Source organism: Uloborus diversus, chromosome 7 (assembly GCF_026930045.1).
Source record: "Uloborus diversus isolate 005 chromosome 7, Udiv.v.3.1, whole genome shotgun sequence".
NCBI classification, from domain to species: domain Eukaryota; kingdom Metazoa; phylum Arthropoda; class Arachnida; order Araneae; family Uloboridae; genus Uloborus; species Uloborus diversus.
Window position 1 is genome coordinate 30702029 of NC_072737.1, and position 20894 is coordinate 30722922.

The window sequence follows — 20894 nt, forward strand, 5'->3', positions numbered from 1 at the left end:
GATGGAATGACAAAATCAATAAAGAAATCAGAGCAAGTGAAAACATGTAATTATTTAGCTGCAGAATTTATTAAGATCAAGGAAAATCTTTAAATTAAGATGAAACACACACAGTGCTTGACACATATATTAAAAACTCAACAAAAATTGCCATGCGGAAAAAAGAACGAGTACATTAAAACCCATTGAGTTCAAAATAGCCGATTCTACTAATATTCAAAATATACAGATGAAGAACGTTCTTCAAAAACAAAGGATAATTTGACAGCTTATCTGGATGATAAAGCCTTAATATACGCATGCAGCATTGAAAATAACCTAATCATTAGCTGGACAAATGAAGCTAAATCATCATTGAAAGGAGATGTGACTGCACATCAAAACAGTCACGAAGAGGCAGATGTTAAAATAATACTTCACTGTCTTCATGCTTCTGGAGAAAGGGCATTCAGTATTCATATATGCATATTCCCCTGACACCGATGTATTTTTACTAGTATTGTTCTGGTTAAAATCATAATTCACTGTCTATGCACATTTTTGACTGGTGTAGGTAGCAATCAAAGAAAGATAGATCTCACCAGCATTATGATTGCATTAGGAACCGATTAAACGAGAGAAATATTAGGACTCCATGCTTTATCAAGAAGTGATAAAACAGACTCGCTTGCTAAGAAGAAACCTCCTTTGAAAAAATTATAAGACAGCTGACAAAGATACTCTTGATTCTCTGAGGTCAACTGAAGAATTCAGTGCAAATGATAAAATTGCTAGTAAAAGATTTATTTGTTTTGCGTATCTGCCACTGACAAATATTTCTGATATTGGAGAACTTCGTTGTTTCATGTTTTCCAAACAGGAGACTCAAAATGAAAATTTGCCTCTTACAAGAGCATTTTTTTCCCCTTATATTTTAAGAGCGCACCATCAAGTATTGGAGTGGCATGAAAAGAAAGACAATTTCTATGTTCCAGTTATGTGTACACTTCCTTATGCATCTGAATCCATCTTGAAACTAGTTCAATGCAGCTGCGTAAAAGGAAAATGCATTGTTTCATGTAAATACAAACCTCAAAATATTTCATGCACTTAACTTGTGTGAGTGGAGGTGATGAGGACTTATGTTAAAATCATGGCCTACAAAGTGATATTGATGACACTTTGGATGAAAAACTTTAAGTAAACACTTTGTTTACCTTTAAATATATATTTTTGAGCTAAATTCAGATTTTAGGTAATGAAATTATTTTTTCATTATTTAGAGTTTATAAAATGTAAATTAGAAATTTATCTTTATTTCTGATATCTAGTAACGGAAGTTGTAAATTTTTTCTACATTGAAAATAAATGAATAAAATAAAATGCTTCTTATAACCCCAAAAGACGTATCTGAAAATAATTGTATTGGTTTTTTGGAATAATAAATTTGATTTTTTATCATACAAGCTTTCCAAAATATTTTTTAACTGCAATTGGTTAATAAAAAAGTTCATAAAATCTGTATTGAAAATCAAAAACAACTAAATAAATAACTTATTTTAAATTGACAATTTGTTTTTAAATTTGAAATATAATAGTATTAAAATATTAAATTTATAAGATAAGTTGAAAAAATTTCATAATAGACCTCAAAAATAAGTTAAAACCGAAAAATTTTCATCAATATCTAGCGTAGCCGCCATCTTGGATTAATGACATCACACAGGCGGTCTAACACAAATTCAAGCAAAACACCCGGTGAGGCATAGTTATATAGGTAGGCCATAAGGAATGTATTAGAATTGGTCTCACAATTTCCTCACAAAATTTCCCATGGAGGGCAGCCCCGGATTAAGCCAGCGCGAGGCCCGTAGCAAAAGTTTCATAGGGGCCCTCGTTTTTATATGATATAGTAAACAATAGTGCACTACTTCCTGGGGACGATAGGTGCCCTTATAACAGTTACACGCATGAATACATACCTTAGAGCAGGAATTAAAATGGCGAGAATAAGTACAATCATTGGCTTAGCAAAAGCTGACCCAAAGACCCCAAGTAATGTGACTCAAAAACGACGAATGGTTGGCACATTTTGATTGAAACAAGTGAAAGAAATCTGATTTCTTCCAACGCTTTGCTTTAAAATCTATCACGTGACTTAGGGTCTTGGTTTCGTGAATGAAAATCTTCACTCCCTCCATTTTATCTCCTCTCAATGATACATACGTATGGATATAATTTTAGGGCTTTACGAGGGTTATGACCCCTTATATTGCCCCTTGTGTTCCCCTCACAACACCTTTTTAACTTCTAATTCCAAAAACGCAATTTTTTTTACAACTTAAAAGAAGGGTGTCTGGTGGTTTACCTCGTGAAAATTTTCGATATTTCAAATCTGAAACGCAATTCTGACAACTCCTGATGGTATTAAGAGGAAAAAAGGATAGGAGGTCTGTATTCGTAGGTTTTTCGAAACTAAAGTCAAAAAACGTGATTGTATCCCATCTTAGTCAAGATTAAAGTACGAAATTTGGGTTCACAGCGACTCTCTCCAAGCAGATTTTCAGAATTGCAGTCTTAAATGAAATTGTAGATGATCTTTAATGATGTGGTACAGAAAAACTAGAGGGGTGTGTAAGGAGATCCCTTTGGAAAATTTTCGAATTTAATCCTAAAAGCATAATTTTAAGCAGAAAATTTTCGAAATTATACTCTAAAAGGGTAATTTTATACAATCTTAGGTAATTTTGTGGCGGGGGAAGGGGAGGGGGGGGAGTTCACGAAAGTCATTTACTGGAGATTTCTCGAAATTGAAGTGTTGAAAATGTAATTTTAGTCCATCGCTGGTAACGTTTTGGTTTGGGATAGGGTTCAGGGACTCTCCACGGAAAGAAATTCCGAAATACGCACTTGTAGGCCACCTTAGTTGACGTTATAGGGCGGGATCGGGCTCATAATCAATAATGAAGTTATTCAAAACTGAAGTTCCATAAAACAGTTTTAGCGGGTTTTCAATTACGCTAGACTATTTTATCTCTGAATTTTTATGAATTTCTAGTTCGATAAAGACGTTTTTGGTAAAAAGGTTAGGTTAGTGGTATGGGCGTCAGCTTTTTACCCCCTCCCCCTCAAAGAAAAAATTCAAAACTAGGTTTAATGCCTTCCTTCTACACATAATTGTTTTTGTTCTTAAACAAATAATACTCTAACAATTTATTCATTTATTTATTTTGCTCAGCATAAGTGTGAACAGTCTAAGAAGCTTTTCCTTCCCTTATGTAATGATTTGTGCCGCCGACGACAATTTTTGAGGGTGACAAATTGACATGAAGTTAAGAGACCAAAGACTGGGATGACTAATAATTAGATTTTCAAGAGGACTCCAATTTCAAAAATTTCAAGAAGAAAGTCACTTTCTCGTCTCTCCTCTACCCTAACTTAGACAAACATGGCCTAAAATAGAGGTTTTAGAAAGTCACTTTCAGACAATTTCTGGATGGTAACCCTCTCTCCCTCTCTTGTCTAATATCACCAAAGAAAGCTTTAAAATGTGTTTTTAGGATTAGTACTTTTAGAGCCTGAGAATTTTTCTTCTACTACTATCGCAAAAAAAAAAAAAAAAAAATTGCTTAGAATTGCGTATTCAGAGCCTAAATTCCGAAAAACTCAGGAGAGATCCCTTGAACCTCCTCTCAAAATCAGCTTGAGAAAGTGAATTTCCATAGGAGAATGCCCACCCACTTCCAGAGCTTCTCAATCTTTGGGAGAATTGCTCCAAACCACTACTCTTTACCTGAAGTTATTGCTAAAGATAGAAATTGAAATCTTAAAGATAAGATGTCGTAGGCTAAAATTTTGTGAAGCAAATTCGTGCCCTCCCCCCCTCCCTGTAACGTCTCCAGTGATAATCTTCTAACACGGCGATTTGAAACTTCAATTTAGACATTTTACTGGGTGAGTTCACTGAGAAGAGATGAGATGGAGGGAGTGAAGACTTTCATTCGTAAAACAAAGAGCACAAGTCACGTGATAGATTTTAAAGCAAACACTGAAATAAATCAGGTTTTTTTCGCTAGTTTCAAGCAAAACATGTCAGCCATTCATCGTAGTTGAGTCACATCACTTGTTTTTTTTGCCTCAGCTTTTGATCGCTAAGCCAGTGATTGGACTTGCTCCCTCCATTTACAAGTTCCTGCTCAAAGGGTGAGTTCAGTCCCTCATCCCTTTCTCTAAATTCTATATAGATTGAAAACTCAATTTCATAAAAGAACATCTTCTTTCCTCTGTTGTTATCATGGTTATCAAACTACCTAAATTTGCTTTTTTTAGACTTGAATAGCTGAAAATTGTAGGAAGAATCCCTGACTTCCTTAAATTTTCAAGGATACCTTAAAATTGACTTCAACTTTAAAAAAAATTCTAGGGAAGCCTGTCTTCCATTCTCCTAGCACTATTAAACATTGCCTAAAATTGTAACTTTTAAGTCAGTTTTGAAAATTTCGTGACCCAGCTGAGCTTTTCCTACCAAGAAAGATTAACTAAAATTTTGTTTTTAAGACCAACTTAGAGAAATTACTTTAAAGTTTCATCGATTCCCCTCCTCCCCTTCGTGCTTCTTCTGACGTGGCTAAAGATATCGTTACTTCAAAGCCTTTGATGCCTAGTTGGGTTAATGGACACACATGTGGAATTAAAAGGCAGTGAGTGTTTTCAATCTTTGTCAGTTTGAAGGCTCTAACCGTCTCCAAATAAAACAAGACTCGCCCTCTCTCCCTCTCCTTCCAGCACCGATCATAATGTTCAGGATGGTATATTATCTCGTATACGTTCCGAGTCTGCGATTTGATAAGAATAAGAATTTGATAAAAAAATAAGAATTTCAATTTACCTGAAGATTTAGAAAAGCTAGATCTAAATAAAGAGGGAGACAGCGAAAAGTTTAAATGGGTGAAAGTACAGGAAATTGTTACTTTTTTTCTGGAATTTTTTTCTTACAGCGCGGGGCCCCGGAGGTGCGGGGCCTGTAGCATTTGCTACGTCTGCTCTATGGCTAATCCGGCCCTGATGGAGGGTCTTTTTCCTTAAGTATGCAACCGGACTATCCTGCAAGTATTTCAATTATTTTTAATCTTGGGGTGGTTTTTTACTATATGCTACCTTATATCTGCTTATTTTATTCATTATTTCAATAATATATTTATTTCTTTAATTTATTTTGGAAAAAAAATGCGAAATTAATGAAAAAATGTGACTTTGAACCTACAGTCTCGAATGTTATTGAAACTTGGCTTGGTTACTTTTTTTTTTGTGTAATTAAGATAGTGTAAAAAATATTTATGGTGAATCTCAAATGGTTTAGGCTTTACAGCCTGTTAAAAGCTTTGAGATTTTATGATTAAATGAGGCAGCTGCAAGTTATTCTTTTGATTCCGAAATCATATTAGGAAGTTTTTAAAAACAAACGTTTGGATTCCAATGCAAGGAAAAAGAAAACCAATTGTTTATATACATGTATATATTTATTTATTTTCAATTCTTACTCTGAAAAGTATGCTCTACCACATAAAGAAATTTTTTATAATTCTCTATTGTAAATTTTTTCTTTACAAACAGACCTAAATTTAAAATTTACATTCTCACCCTTTTAATACTATAAACTCAAATGCTTTTAATGAAAAATAATATTTTTCTGTAAGAAATATGAAAAGTTGACACTATTGTGTGATGCAGCTAAGATTGACCTCTGGCTCCCCCAACCCTTTGTTCAAGGACTCAGGGGTTAGAAATTGTTGCCTCTTTTTCAAAATTTAGATTTGTTAAGGAATAAATACTCTTGCGAGAAATGGTACAATGCAGCAAATTGTACAAAATTATTATTTATACTTAATTAAATACATATTACCTTTAAAACTGGTAAATTAGCCTTTTTTTTAATTTTTGAATATCATGGCTTCCAAATTCTATTTTGATGCGGTTTTGGATGTCATCCCTTTTACGAATTTTTTTTTAATTTCCTCCTTTTTGCTCTCTGATCACTCTCAACCCTGTGTATGGCATTGTTTAATCTTCTCTATGTTTGTTGAGTTATTAAATTTGGAGTTGTGTAGAGTTATAAAATGAGTTAAATATTTTATACAGCCGACCCTGATTTAACGAATTCATCGGGACCAAAACATTTATACTTTAAATCGGGGTTAGTCATAATATCGGGGTGTGAAAAACAAAATCAAATATTGCACTTACCTCATCTCTAAAACTCTACTAAGCAACTGCGCAAAAATATCCATAATTAGAAAGTGCACACTTTTTATTCAGCATCACTTATCACACGCTGCTTAGTTTTGAAATTTTAAACTACTGAGTAACAAATGTCTGACAATTTTCTTGATACTTGACTCGCAATAGTTATCTTTTAACTTAATGGAAAGAAAAAAATAGTGTCATTTGCAGCCTACTGCATTGGATATGGTTTTAGTTTCCAAGCTATATAATTTGAAAAAGTAACGGTTGTTATGGGAGTTTCATTATTGCTTTTTGCAGCAAAATCACTACTAGTTGATTGCCCCTTTGCCCATCAAAAATTGCTGATTCCAAGAAAAGTCTTTTTCTGCTTCGGACAATACGGGTATAATATTTGGAAAACAATGCAATATTTCGCAACTCAAATTAACAAAAAAAAAAAAAAAAAATCTGCTGTTAAATAATTCATTAATTTGGAGTTTCTTATTCGGTAAATAGGGGGTTTTTGCTTTCGTTTTTAGTCGGGGGGGGGGAAGAAAAATCGTGAAATTCGTTAAATAGAGGTTCGGTAAATCAGGGTCCGACTGTACCAAACTTAAGCTAACAAGTAATGTCTGTTTGGAAGTATAACTTTCTATTTGTAACACATGAATGCTGTTAAATGATCCTGAAATAAATATTGTTTTTTAGATTTCAAGTTCACGGACTGGTGTAGTATACTCACTCATATATGCAAGAAAAATCATTCTTCAAATTCAATGTTTGCTGTAGTACTCAAAAAAGGCTACTGGTTATAACATAACTACTTCAAATGAGAATTTTTTTACTTTTAAAGCTATCTATGAAAATTAAAACATTGAAAATAGGTAAACGTGTCAGGTATAAAAAAAATTATATTCAGTGCTCTCCTGAGGAGTGCCAATTTTCATATTCGTTAGTTTAGCATGGTGTCAAAAATATTAACTATAACTTAAATTTTAAAACCCTTTTTTTTTTCAAAAATATGCATTTACTGAGATTAGTTTTGTATGTTCTAGGGTTTTAAAAATGCCACTGAAGAAATTGGAGAAGATGAATGGTGTTGAAATTAAAGAAGTGTTAAAAAGAATTGCTAGCTTGGACAAAGATTTTTTTCTGCATTACTCGAAGCAAATACATCAGCATAGGTTTGCGTTGGAACGAAAGTTCCCCTGCAGTGAAACTAAGCGTCATGTTTTGCCTGACATCATCAGTGAAAGTAACTCTTGTGCTTTCTGCTTAGGCATTATTATCTGTCGAAAAATTTATCCCGAAGTTACGATAGCTGAAGATCTTCATCATTCTCATCGACCTCGCATCAGTATTGTTATTCATTTAAGTCAGTATGATATTCACATTTTATTGACATACATTCTTAAGTGGTATCAAATTATTGGCCTAACTGAAAGTCTTGCAAGGTGGATGTTTGCTCTTCTAATTTGCCTTAAGGAACCTGTGACTAATAAAACCAGTGAATTCCTAAGCAGTTTATCGCAAAAGTTCAAAACTGATCAAAATTCAAAGACTGGTGCAGAATTGGTTAGACTTTGCTATTTGGTAAAGTGTATAAATTCACTCTTCAATTTGAACAGACAGAAAGATATCAAGAGATTGATGCAATATGCGAAATTAGCTGGGGAAATGTTGTCAGAGTCAGATTAACTTCTTCTCTGTTTCTTTGTATGTAAAAGAAAGGCCTTTGTAATTTTCATTTATTCATCACTTTCTAAAATCTTTTACTTTCCAAAAAAAAAAAAAAAAAGATTTTAATGCAAGAATCAAAGTATGAAATAAAAACTATAAACAAACTGGTAAGTCATAGTTGTATTATTCTCATGATTTCGATGAAAATAATTTGATAGATTTCTAAATGACTCTTCTGATTGATTTTTAACTAAAATATATTCTTATACTCAAAAATAAGCTGTCACTACATACTTTTAAACAGTCTATGTTAGTGCATTGCATAAAGTGCAGTGATATAGTTTTTTCTTTGACTGTTTTCTTGTGTGTATTTCAAATTGACTAAATCCAAAAAGAATGCATAAACGGATTGTTCATTTCCTTATTGAACTTCCAGCAGGGCATCTGTGTGTTTTATTGTTGGTATTTAATGTAACTGTATTGCATTGTTTTAGTTTTTTTAATGTACTCATTTAGTGTAGTTATTATGCTTACAGTTTTATGTTTTTATTTTTATCGATTTTAATCGAATGTAAAAAGTTATCATTTTGAGGATTCTTGAATGGGTTAAACATTCTCTTTGTTGCAGTCATTTGTTTGGCCTCTTTATTTTCCTATTAATTTTAACAATGCATACATGAGTAGTAACAGCAATAGTTATTAAAGGGTTTTTCAAACAATTTTGTGAATTGGCTTGTGATAAACTTGTCATTTTTTATTCAATGGGAAAAAGTGATACTGTGATTCCAAAACTGTGTTTAAAGCTGTCACCGGACTTAAATAAAATGAAAAGCTTTCTGCGAACACAAATCCTGACTGAAAAATTTTCTGTAAATAATTATTTTGCTTAATTCACCCATGAATAAAGAATTAAATTTATGTTCAATTATGAAAGACAAAAAAAAGGTGCTTAAAATCATTTTATTTTATTTTTTACAATAACATATCTAGTTTGTGCTTATTTATCACCAACAGAAGAAAACTGCCAAAACCATTATTTGTTCACACATATGCTTTAAAAGGCTTCAACAGAAGTAAACTGGGGATTTTTTTTTTTTTTTCAATTTCCCTTTAATTTTTTTATTATTATTATTATTATTATTATTATTATTATTATTAAAGTTAGCAGTTCTAAAAAAATTTCTGCTGAGCGAAGAATTTTCTGCGAACGCTGTTGGCGCTTTCATCTATATTATGCAAGACTGGCTGTCACTTATACCAAAATGTAAATCAAATGCTGGCTTTTGTACGGACTATTTAATTGGTAAAATCTGACATAAATTCACAAAAAAAACTGCATGCTTGATTGAGAGTTCCAAAATCTTTTAAAATCAGTAATAAAAATCAAACTATAAATCTGAAATTGCTGTTTTTCTCACACAGCCCCAACCCAGGGCCCAATTAAGGTATTGGGAGCCCTTAGGCCAATTAGTTTTTTGGGGACCCTCCCCCCCCCCATATAGACAATTGTACCTTACCATTTAGCCATTCGCTAAAGTAATGCTAGCAATTTGGGGGAGGGGGGCATGGCCTATTCAGTGTTCAGGCCCTGCCTTAACCATTATACCCAAAAAGGATATTTTGTACTTGAAAAGCATATTTATTCAAATATTGCTCTGTGTTTGCCTTGCTATTTAAATTTGATTTTATTTGATTAATTTGTATTTCCTTTAATTTTTGATTTGTATGACAAATGTAAAAATATTGTTACACATATTTTTAATTAAAATTTTACATTTTAAACATAGTTATTTCTTTTGCAATGAGCAATGAAGAATGACCATTTTTGTATTTTTACTTTGGAAACTGACACATTAATGTTAAAAGTTCAGTGTAAAACTAAAATCCATTCTATTAATTTCTTTTCTTAATAGCCAACAGTATAAACCACTTTCGACTAACCTTAAACCGCAGGTACTTCCAACCGTTTTGCTATTATTACTGTAAAAGCACTTATTTTTGCAAACTGTAAATTAAACTAGCATTTTACAAAAATACCGTTCGTGTTTCTGTATTTTTTTTTCTTTTCAAAGCTAAAAAAATGTGTTAATCTTGTCGAGTTTTCGGGGTTTTAATTTTGATCAGATGATTCTAAATTGCTTTAAAAAAAACCTGTAAAACTCACTAATTTTCAACTAAAATTCAGAAAATTTCCCGAAGCAAGACACTTGGTATTTAGAAAGAAATACTTAATTAATAGTACAGTAAAATTTGGCCAAAAAATGGCCAAAATTCAAACATCAAAAAAAAAAAAAAATTGCCCCCCCCCCCCAATATTTTTTATAAGTCGGCGCCCCGTCGCCGACCTATGCGCCTATTCGCACGAACCTATGCGCACGAGTGCTGGTCAGGGGTACGTGCAAGAGTGTGTACTTTCAACCCGTAGCTTAAAAAAATTTAATAAATTAAAAATTGAAAAGCTAATAAGAATAATTTAAAAACTACAAAATACATCATAAAAATTACTAAACTTATGTTTATGTCTACGAGCACCAGCAACGGTTCTCACTCCCGTTGACTTTTAACAATAAAATAAAATTAATTAAAGAAGGTCTACAAAATACTTAGGAAAAACTACAAAATACATCAAGGGAAATGTGGTTCTCTTTCATGTCCATGAGCACTGGCAGTGGGCTGCTTCAAGAGAGTGCACTTTCAACCTTTGGCTTTAAAAAAAAAAGTTAGTTGATTTTAAAAAGTTATATCACTTTTAGACTTTTTTAATATAAATTCCTTTTATTTATTTTTTACTTTTTGCAAACCTTTCCTTTACTTAGCTTAACTTTCTTCGCTGAATAGTTTCAACAAAAATAAAAATACAACTCACTATTTGCTTTAAAGAAGCCCAGTGGCTCTAGCGCTTAGCGCTTCCACGCCACAAGTCCGGGTCCGATTCTCGGGTTGGGCTTGGTCGACTAAGCCGTTCATCCCCTTCAGTTGGTTGATAAAATGAGTACCAAGCGTGCTTGTTAACTAAACACTGGGGGGTCCCCACGTTATAAGCTGACTACCTGACCGGAATATCTGCTCTTGCAGTGGTGAAATTACTAGGGGGGGGGGGCGACCGCCCCTTCCGTGATCGTAATTTTCTAAAACCAATGATATAGAATTGAAAGAAATATTAGCAATCGATACTAGAAAGTTGGTCAAGGATGGACAGCGTTACCTCCTTTTTAATTTGAACCTAAGCTCGTTTCTTAACCTTTTTTCGAATTTTGATAATTTTTATATTTCCATATGTATTTTTCAACCTTTTTCTTCCAGTACTACACTATACTTGCATGATAAGACATTGCTATGATTTAAAAACAGTTGTTTCCAACCCTGGTGGTGATCGCCCTCAAAGGGGCGATTTGCAGGGCCGTCCGAAAAGCTCATGGCGCACCGGGGCGAAAGTTTCCTGCCGCCCCCCCCCCCCCCTATACACACAGAAAAATCGAGTTAGTTATAACATCAGTGCATAATACATACTTGCATTTTTTACATATTAATAAACAGAACGATCAAATGGCTATGCATAATAACACAAATTAAATCACAAGCACTAAATCTATTTTTAATATTTGTAAAACATTAATGCAGCAAAAACTTTTCGGAAAATGGAAATGTTAGAAATCAAATATTTATCTAGGAAAATGTTATCCCACAAGATAAAAAACAATTAAAATTGAATTGGTTATTCATATTGATCAAACTAAGAACACGAATAAATAATTTGCTGATTATAAGTAGAAAATGTATTTATCGAAGTAAATTACTCGTACATCAAAATTAAATTTCGGTCTGGACTCAACCAATGATTCTTTTATATATTCAGTAAATTATCGCCCATTAGCCAGGGCTAAAGCAGAAATAACGCGGTGTATTTCATGAATGATTCTTTTAGTTTTTTGGTTTTTACTTCTACCAATTTAATACCTGCTTTCTTATATGTTATAAACAAAGATGTTGTTCTTTTGCATCAAATATTTGTAAGTTTTAGAAAGAAGCCCTCAAATACTCAACAACATCGAAAATCGCTCAGAATTGCGTTTTAGGAGCTCTTAATTTCGAAAAATCACTGGCCCTAATATTACAAAATATCGCCTTACAAATTGCTTTTAAGACTTGAGGTTCGATTTACTTCGATTCCGAGTCACAACTGACTACAACTGTATTTATGTCGAGGACTGCATACTAAGTGCCTTGCCTCCATTATTTTTTATACCGATAGATGGCAGCACCATCACCGGATCGAACAGTTAATGAGAATTTGGAACTAGACCAGAAGCTAATAGCTACCTGGTACTAGCACCCCCAGAGGTATCGTTTCACTTGGAGGACATTGAGACCACGAGCATATTTAACGTACCCCAGTCCCCTTTAATGACGACGGTGGATCTTCGACCATCGAGGTTCGAACTCAGGACCCTCCGGCCCCGAATCCGACACTCTACCGATCGGGCTACCCCGGCCCAAGACTTGAGGTTAAGAAAATATTAGTGCAAGGGTCCCATTGCCATCTTTCTTTAATATCACAAGCAATAGGTTTTTCAAACGACACTTACGAAAAATTTAATTGGGTTAGCCCCTGAAAGTAAAACATTGCTTAAATTTTTTGAACCATAATTTTAACAATTTTCCTGGGAAATGCTCCAGATCCTCTTGTCCATAAAATCTTCAAAGTTTGTCTAAAGTTGCGTTTTTGAAACTTCAATTTTGAAAACTTGAAGGGGAAAAGGAATTGATTTCAATCTATTAAAAAAAAATCGATCGAAAACAGTCTCTGAGCTCCCTCCTTTACCCTAACGTCAATAAACCAGGGTTGGCCGGATTGGACCCAATGGGTTTTTTTTGAAAAAACCCATTTAAAAAAACCCAATTTTTAGCCCACTTTTGGGTTTTTTAAAATTTTCTGAGAAGTTTTTCAAAAAATTGATTAATTTAAATACTTTCACAATTTAAACTTATTTTTTATTTGTTCTTTACCACAGACAATGGACATAAAAAATGAATTTTGAACTTTAATAGTATTTTTTAACTTTTGACACAGCATTAAAAAAATACTTCATAGATTTTGAATAAATATATTAAACTTTTTTTCTTTAACTGGTCAATAACTCAAATTATCTTGACTTAGTCCTGTCCCGTCTGATTTTCTCAATATTTGTAGATTGTACAGAGGACCAACATGTCACAAATCTCGAATAAATAAGGTATATTTTTTAGAAATCAACAGGTTTCTCAAACGGTCAGACAGAAAACAGAATAGGATGTACAGTATTTTCATTATCTTACGAAAAAGTTTGATAGTTCTTACTCTGTACACTGAAATAGAAAAACAGGCAACATAAAGTTCAAAGAAATGTCTTGATTAAGCTGGAATTCAGGAAAAAGGGATTTAAACTAATTGAGATTCTACAGTCGTTTTGCATAACAAAATGAAATACAATAAAGTAAAATGCAAAAAAAAAAAAAAAAAAAAAAAAAAAAAAAAATCGTAGTAATTAAAAACAAGCAATAGATTTTATCACTCGAGAAGTAACTTTGCCTTAACTGTTGGTAATCATTTAAACTAAAAAATCTGAAACTTCACCATTCTTGGGTTTTGTTGTCTTTTATACTTTTCTTCAGAAAACGCTGAATTTTAACTAGTTTTCCAGCTTTTTTTACCCCAAGACAATTTTTGCGCTTTGTCCATATACTTACGCTACAATATGTTACAAGTACCCTACATTTTCCCTAAAAAAAGACAAAAAAAATCCACATTTCTTTTAAAAAACCCAGTTTTAGTTGGGTTTTATTTAAAAAAACCCTGGGTCCATGGGCTTTTTAAAAAAAAACCCGAGGTTTTGCCAACCCTGCAATAAACATGGCCTATAATCGCGTTTTAAGGCTAAAATTGCGTTTTGTTAACTAAAAGTTTCAAAATTTTGACCGGACACCTTCAATCCGATCAACAAAAAAAAAAAAATAATAATAATAATAATAATAATAATAAATTAATTTGAATTTTTGGCATCTTGAATTCAAATTATGTTTTTCGCAATCACGAGCGTGTGTGTTTGTGTAGGCGCATGTGTGTGGGTGCGTAAGTGTATGTATGCATGTGTGTGAGTGAGTGTTGTGTACGTGCGTGTTGGTGTTCGTGTATGTGTGTGTGTAGGCGTTCGTGTGTGTGTGCAGGCGTTCGTGTGTGTGTATGTAGGCATGTGTTTGTGTCTGTGTGCAGGCATGTGTGTGTAGGACATGGACGCCACCGCCCAGCAAAAGTGGATTCCGGGGGACAGTGCTCAGGACCAGCCGCTCCGCCGCCGGTGGACGGTGGTGCTGCAGGCCTGGTCCAAGCTGAAAAAGGAAGCGGAACATCAAGGACGGTCAAGTCAGAACAATAAGCAATCATGATTGCTCAAAAAAAAATTGTTTTGTTTTTTAGTTTTTTTTTTTCAATGTGCCCCCTTAAAACTTCTTTCTGTTTACGTCACTGCATGCAGGGACAGAATTCAAGCAATTTTGGAGAGAACTAGACAAATGAGAAGTGCCTTTTGTTTAATTCTAAACAGTGTTATGCTCTCAAAAATTGTATGTTTCAATGATGCAAAGGAAACGAATGTTTTGGAGACTGAGAGACAAGAATATTTTCGTGATCTAGGACAAAGTAGAGAATCATTGCTATGATTCTCTATTCTGAGTGTCTATGGCTGCGTATCTATGATACCTGAAATGCAAGGCGCCCCTAATTTTATGCAATCGGGGCACATTATACGAAGAGGGACGCCGCAAGGCGCCCCTCATTTCGTGTGAATGTTGTCGTGTTCCGTCGAAAAGAGGGGCGCCTTGTGGCACCCCCCTCATTTCCTCGCTCCCGGGACGATTGCTCTGCTCGCCCCCCCCCCCCTTTGGGACGGCACTCTCGATTTGACACTACAAAGGGGTGAAAATTCGTTAAAGGCGATTAATATTTAAAAGACAGGATAAGGGGGGAGGGCATTTGACTCCTTGTTCCTCTACATGATGGGTCGGGCAGGGGGGGGGGGCGAGGAATGGCATTTACGGTATTCAACCACCACCCCCCTTGAATAGACTGTAAATCTGCCCCTGTGCTCTTGCACCCTACAGCCCTTGGTCAGGAAAACTAAAATGGGCACATTAGTCCTGGGCCCTCATGGGCTGTCGTCCCACTGGGTTTGGTTTGTTTTATTCGCTTTAAAGTAAATAAATTAATCCATATAAATAAAACAAAGAATATGTGTGTATATAGTATATGTGTATGTATATATCTGTGTATGTCCTCTATACAAATCTACAGTTTACGCCGGATCTCGACCAAATTTGGCAGAGAGGTACTTGGGCACCCGAGAAAGAACGGTGGGGGGGGGGGGGGGGTCAAACGTCAAAAAGTTACTAAACCGTTCGGATTTTAATTTTAAAGCCCGAAAATGGCATTAATTGGTTCTTTCTACCCAAAATAATTATCCGGTTTGTTTGATTCAGGTCCCATTCGAAAGTCTGCGAAAAACACCCATAGAATTCCTTCATTTCCTTCGAGTTTCAAAAAAAAAAAAAAGCTGTAAAATCACCGGAAAAAAATTGAAAAGCACTGCGAAGCGTAATGAAACAAATTTTAAATCGGAAAATTATCGTTTGCGCGATCTCATTTTAAATTCGCAACTCCAATAAACTATAGGGGGCGTTACAGCCACTGTCTAATGGCGGATGAAAAAGTTAAAACAAACAAATGCCGTAATTTATACTTTGCTTTGAAGCTTAGTGAATGACAGTAATTTTTTACTGTGTTTGAATGAAGCTTTCTTATCTTTTTCTTCTAAAATCACATTACACCACAAACTGTCTAAAACCTGTAATATACTCCAAAGAAAACACGTGAAATGGAATGTTCTACCTTTTTCGATAGTATTGTTGATCACCGCAAGGTAGCGTATAGCTCTGGAGTTGCGAATTAGCGTTCCGAAGGTTGCCACTTTTTTTTCTTGGTTGTGACTTAATAAAATTTTGTTTTTGTTTTGAGGTAAAATTTTCCCTTTTTGATCATTATTTAGCGACTTATCTTCTTTCTTTTTTGGATTTTAGATGTATTTCTGGGGGGTTGCGTTTAATTTTTTCGGGAACTTTTGATTTGCCGTTTTTTTTCTTTGAGAAAGTATTTTGACGGGAAATTTTGTAGTATTTTTTTTCTTTAATTTAAGCATGATTGTTGAACACGCGTCACTTGACAAAACTTTTTTTTTCAGGTAGACCGTGCAAAAATTGCAGCTAGATAAAAAAAAAGTTGATGAATAAACTTTTTTTTTTTTTTTGCGATTTTTTAAACACATTTAACCATTCATTTACTAAAATCAATTACTTCACTGTTGTTACTGTCAAGTGGCGTGGAAAATAGGAGGATAAGCGACACCTAAAGAACTTTTATCTCCCCCCCCCCTTCCCAGCCTACCTTTTTGTTTAAGCACCAGAAATAAATTAAAATTGGGTTCTTAGGACATCATCAATTTCGCAAAATTTACGATGGAGAAATCCCGAATCCCCTATTCTCGATCTAAGAAGATTGGGCGCCGGGAACATTGTGCCCAATGTTCTCGGCTCCCAAAGTTAACGGCGCCCAAAATGCCCGGTGCTCAATGTTCCCGGCGCCCAATCTTCCCATTTCGCCTTCTAGTTCTTCGCTCCAGTTTTTTCTTTAACTCGGTGATTATAGAAATGAAGTGAAATGAAATGATCAACACGCTTGTTTGTTTACTCGCTGATTGGAGATCGGTGAATCATTTTCGTCACTGAACGCAGTCTTCGACTCTTCACTCCCCGTTTAGTTTTGACAATTTAATCTTATCTTCAGCTAAAAATTTCTATTGTCTTGTAAAATCCATAAGAAACCCTTTTTTTGTGACATGAAACAGCTGTTGAATGACAGCTGTTGTGGATTGTGTTTGAACTTTATTAACAAGATAAAAGAGTATCGGGTAAGATATAATTTGTGCGCATATTTTTGGCTGAATTTGAAAAGATGAATGACATTTTGTACTATTCTCTTTTAATTCCCGTTACTTTTCCTGTTATGATGATTTTCATGTTTTTGGCTTGGATGGGTTTCCAACTATTTATTAACAATTAATAAGTTTTTATGCAACATTGCAATCTGTGTTATACATTGAAGAATGATACCAAAGCTTTCTTTTGGAGCTTTAAATTGTATTCTCGATGGACTTGTTATGGAAAATGTCATACTACAAGTTTTAGGTTACAAATTTGTTCCTGGAAGTAATAACAATCGCTTTCGGCTGTTATTGAATGATGGCCAGATGCTATTTCCATATGCTATTCTAGCAACTCAACTTAATTCTTTAATTGAAAATAAGCAATTGGAAAAATATACTATCATAAACTTAAAAAAGTATGTTTGCTCTCAAATTTCTTTAGAAAAAAAAGTTATTATTTGCTTAGATATTGATGTAATAGCACTAGGAACAAATGTTTCACAGAAAATTTCAAATGCAAGCACGTCAAACAGTTTTAATGAAGCAGATATTCCAACTCAAGCGTTTGAAGTGTCTACCGTAACAAATACAACACCAGTTGTGCAACAGTCACTATTCAACGGCGATGGGTTAAACTCTAGTACGTCTAGCACGCATGGGAGACCAGTTGCGCAACAGTCAATTTTCAACAATGATCAGCTGAATTCTAGTCCCTTAAGGACTTCAGAAGGACCAGTTGTACAACGGTCAATATTCAACAATGAACAGTTAAACTCTAGTACATCTAGCACTCATGGACGACCAATTGTGCGACAGTCAATATTTAAAAATCAGTTTAACTTTAGACCCTCAAGAACTTCTGAGAACACAGCTGTGCAACAGTCAATATGCAACAATGATCAGTTGAATTCTTGTCCCTCAAGCTCTTCTGGAGAACCAGTTGTGCAACGGTCAATATTCAACAATGATCAGTTGAACTCTAGTACATCTAGCACTCATGGAGGACCAGTTGTGCAACAGTCAACATTTCATAATCAATTTAACTCTAGCAGCGCAAGAACTTCCGGAAGGCCAGCTGTGCAACAGTCAATATACAATAATGAGCGGTTAAACCAGAGTGCCTTAAGTGTTTCTAATTGTCCGAGTTATAAAAATTCTAGTTCAAATGCAGATTCAAGTAATAGTTTTGTGCCTATTTCAAATCTCACACCTTATCAAAATAAATGGGTCATAAGAGCTCGTGTCATATATAAAACTGCATCTATAAGTTACAGACATCAAAGACATGAAGGGAAATATTTTTCTTTTTATCTCTTGGACGATTCTGGTGAAATCAGAGTTACAGCATTCAATGAGCATGCGAGTCTACTTGAAAAGACTATTGAACTTGACAAAATATACCATATTTCTAATGCCCAAGTGAAACTATCTAAAGGTAATTCGGCCATAAAATCTGATTTTGAGCTTGTTGTTGACCAAAGTACCAAAATTGCTGCTTTTGATGATGACTGTGCCACATTTCCAAGATTATCTTTCAATTTCCGGCAGATTTGTGACATATCCTCATGCAGTAAAGATACTGTAATTGATGTGATCGGCATTTGTAACGCAGCGTCAGACGTGAAGAAAATTGTAGCTCGATCGGATAATAAAGAATTATCTAAGAGAGATGTTGAGCTGATCGATACAAGTGAGACAGCAGTGACCATTTCATTGTGGGGTGTTGATGCAGAAAACTTCAAACAAGAAAATCATTCTGTTATAGCAATAAGAAATGCGAAAGTTTCCGATTTCCGTGGCCATTCGATTAGCGTTTCTCCTTTTAGTATGTTATTTATAAATCCAGATATTCCAGAAACATCTGAATTAAAAAGATGGTTCAGTAACTTGAATCAAAATGTGATGTTTCAGTCTATATCATCCAATGCTAGCTTGATGATGGGCAACCAAAATTGGAAAACATTTGCACAAATCACAGCTAATGAGCAATGTTATGGTGATGAAGCTGAATATTTTTCTATCAAAGCTACTATCATAATGGTTGCAAAAGAAAAATGTTTGTATCAAGCATGCCCAGCTGTAGATTGTTTTAAAAAAGTGCAATTGATAGATGGTTTGTTTAAATGTTCAAAATGCAATCAAATTTATAGTACTTTCAAATGGACATGTTTATTATCCATAAATATAGCAGATTTTACGGACAGCCATTGGGCAATAGCCTTCAAAGAGATCGCAGAGTCCTTTATAGGTTTCACTGCAAAAGAACTCTATGCTATGAAAGAAAGTAATGAAGACAAATATTATGATGTACTGTCAGATTTGCACTTTAAATCATACATTTTTAATTTACGTTCAAAAGTAGAAACATATAATGAAACTAGCAGTCTAAAAACTACAATTTTAAGCAAAAATAATGTTGATCCGTTGTCGTATACTAAAAAGCTTTTGGGTGATATCAAACGTTTTAGCTCAATATTAAATGATTCAGAATAATTTAACAATGAGCTAAACGGTAAAAAAATATTTATTCTTATATGCGTGTGTTTAATGTATTCTTACAAAAATATTTGAGTTTATTGTTGATCTGATGTAATAAATAAGTTATTTTTTGCATGTTTTCATCTCAATTTGATCATTACTTTAAATGTGTGGGTTATTTAAACAGAGTTCGTACTTTCTTAAAAAATCCTTTAAAATCCTTAATTTAATCAAGCAAAATTAAGGTCCTTAAAAACACTTAAAAAATCCTTAATTTTCTGAAAATTTCCTTAATTTTTTGAAACTATATCAAATTTGGTCCCTGTTCTCTCTATTTTCCCCCTTCAAATCTTCATCCTCCATGATATCTGCCGAAAACGTATGATTGGGAAACATGCCAACAATGTTAAACACGTGTTTCGCCGAAAATTGCATACCTTGTTTGAGATTTCAATCTTTTTGCATCCTGCAAATATTTGAATCATTTTAATGTTCGAAGGTTTTTTTTCACCATATTATACTTTATATCTCCTTATTTTATTCATTATTTCAATAATATTTCTATAAATTCATTTTGAAAAAAATGCAAAAGCCAGTCAAAAAAATGTGGTCCAACTCTCATACTCTCGGATTGTATTGAAATTTGGCATGGTTACTTTTTTTTATGTATTTAATAAATCGTTCAAATTATTTATGGTGAATCTCTAATGGTTAGGCTTTACAGCCTGTAAAACGTTTTGGAATTTCATGATTAAATGAAACAACTTCAGGTTGTTCTTTTGATCCTGAAATAGTACTATGAAGTTTTTTAAAGCAAATTTTGGATTCCAAAAGGGATACCCATTTATATATATATATATATATATATATATATATATATATATATATATATATATATATATATATATATATATATTCAATTCTCGTTGTGAAACGTATGTTCTACCACAAATGGAAAACTTAGATTTTTCACTCCGTTAAATTTTTACTTTACTAACAAACCCAATTTTTAAATTTACGTTCTCATTTTTAAAACCTTAAATTAAAATGTTTTTAATTACAAAAATATATTTTTCTCTAAAAAGTATGAAAACTTTATATTATTGAGTGATGCAGCCAGGATTGAACTCTGGCTCCCTCAACCCTTTATTTCTGGACTGGGGGGGGGGGGGGGGGAATTGCTGCCTCTCTTTCAAAATTTAAATTTATGTAGAAATTAGCAAACTTGCAAGAAATGGTGCAATGCAGCAAATTTATACAAAATGAGATGTTAGTAACAATAACAAATGAAAAGCAATAATAACAAAACCATAGTTTAAATGTCTTGAAGAAAAGATATTTTAGTTCTTTTCTTTCACTTTGCCACTCACTCCAATAATGTATGTTAAAAAAACTATTAAAAAAATGCTTTAATATACAAATATTTTTCTACAGTTATCCCCATTTTCCTGATCTTTTTTTTTTTTTTATAAATACTATGCTTTTAGAACAATATGTGCAATGTATTGTATTAATTATTACCTA

The 20894-nt window shown here is 33.7% G+C and overlaps 2 protein-coding genes across 2 annotated transcripts; both read left to right on the forward strand.

Annotated features, from left to right (window-relative positions):
* The first annotated feature begins 7266 nt into the window (after nt 1-7266).
* LOC129226367 (gem-associated protein 2-like) lies at nt 7267-7899 on the forward strand. Its single transcript, XM_054860971.1, has one exon. The coding sequence runs from the start codon at nt 7267-7269 to the stop codon at nt 7897-7899; it is 633 nt and encodes a 210-aa protein (XP_054716946.1).
* An 8852-nt stretch (nt 7900-16751) lies between these two features.
* On the forward strand, nt 16752-19464 carry LOC129227039 (replication protein A 70 kDa DNA-binding subunit-like). The gene has a single exon (XM_054861675.1). It carries the CDS (start codon nt 17073-17075, stop codon nt 19383-19385), a length of 2313 nt encoding a protein of 770 aa, XP_054717650.1. The 5' UTR covers nt 16752-17072; the 3' UTR covers nt 19386-19464.
* The last annotated feature ends 1430 nt before the right edge of the window (nt 19465-20894 follow it).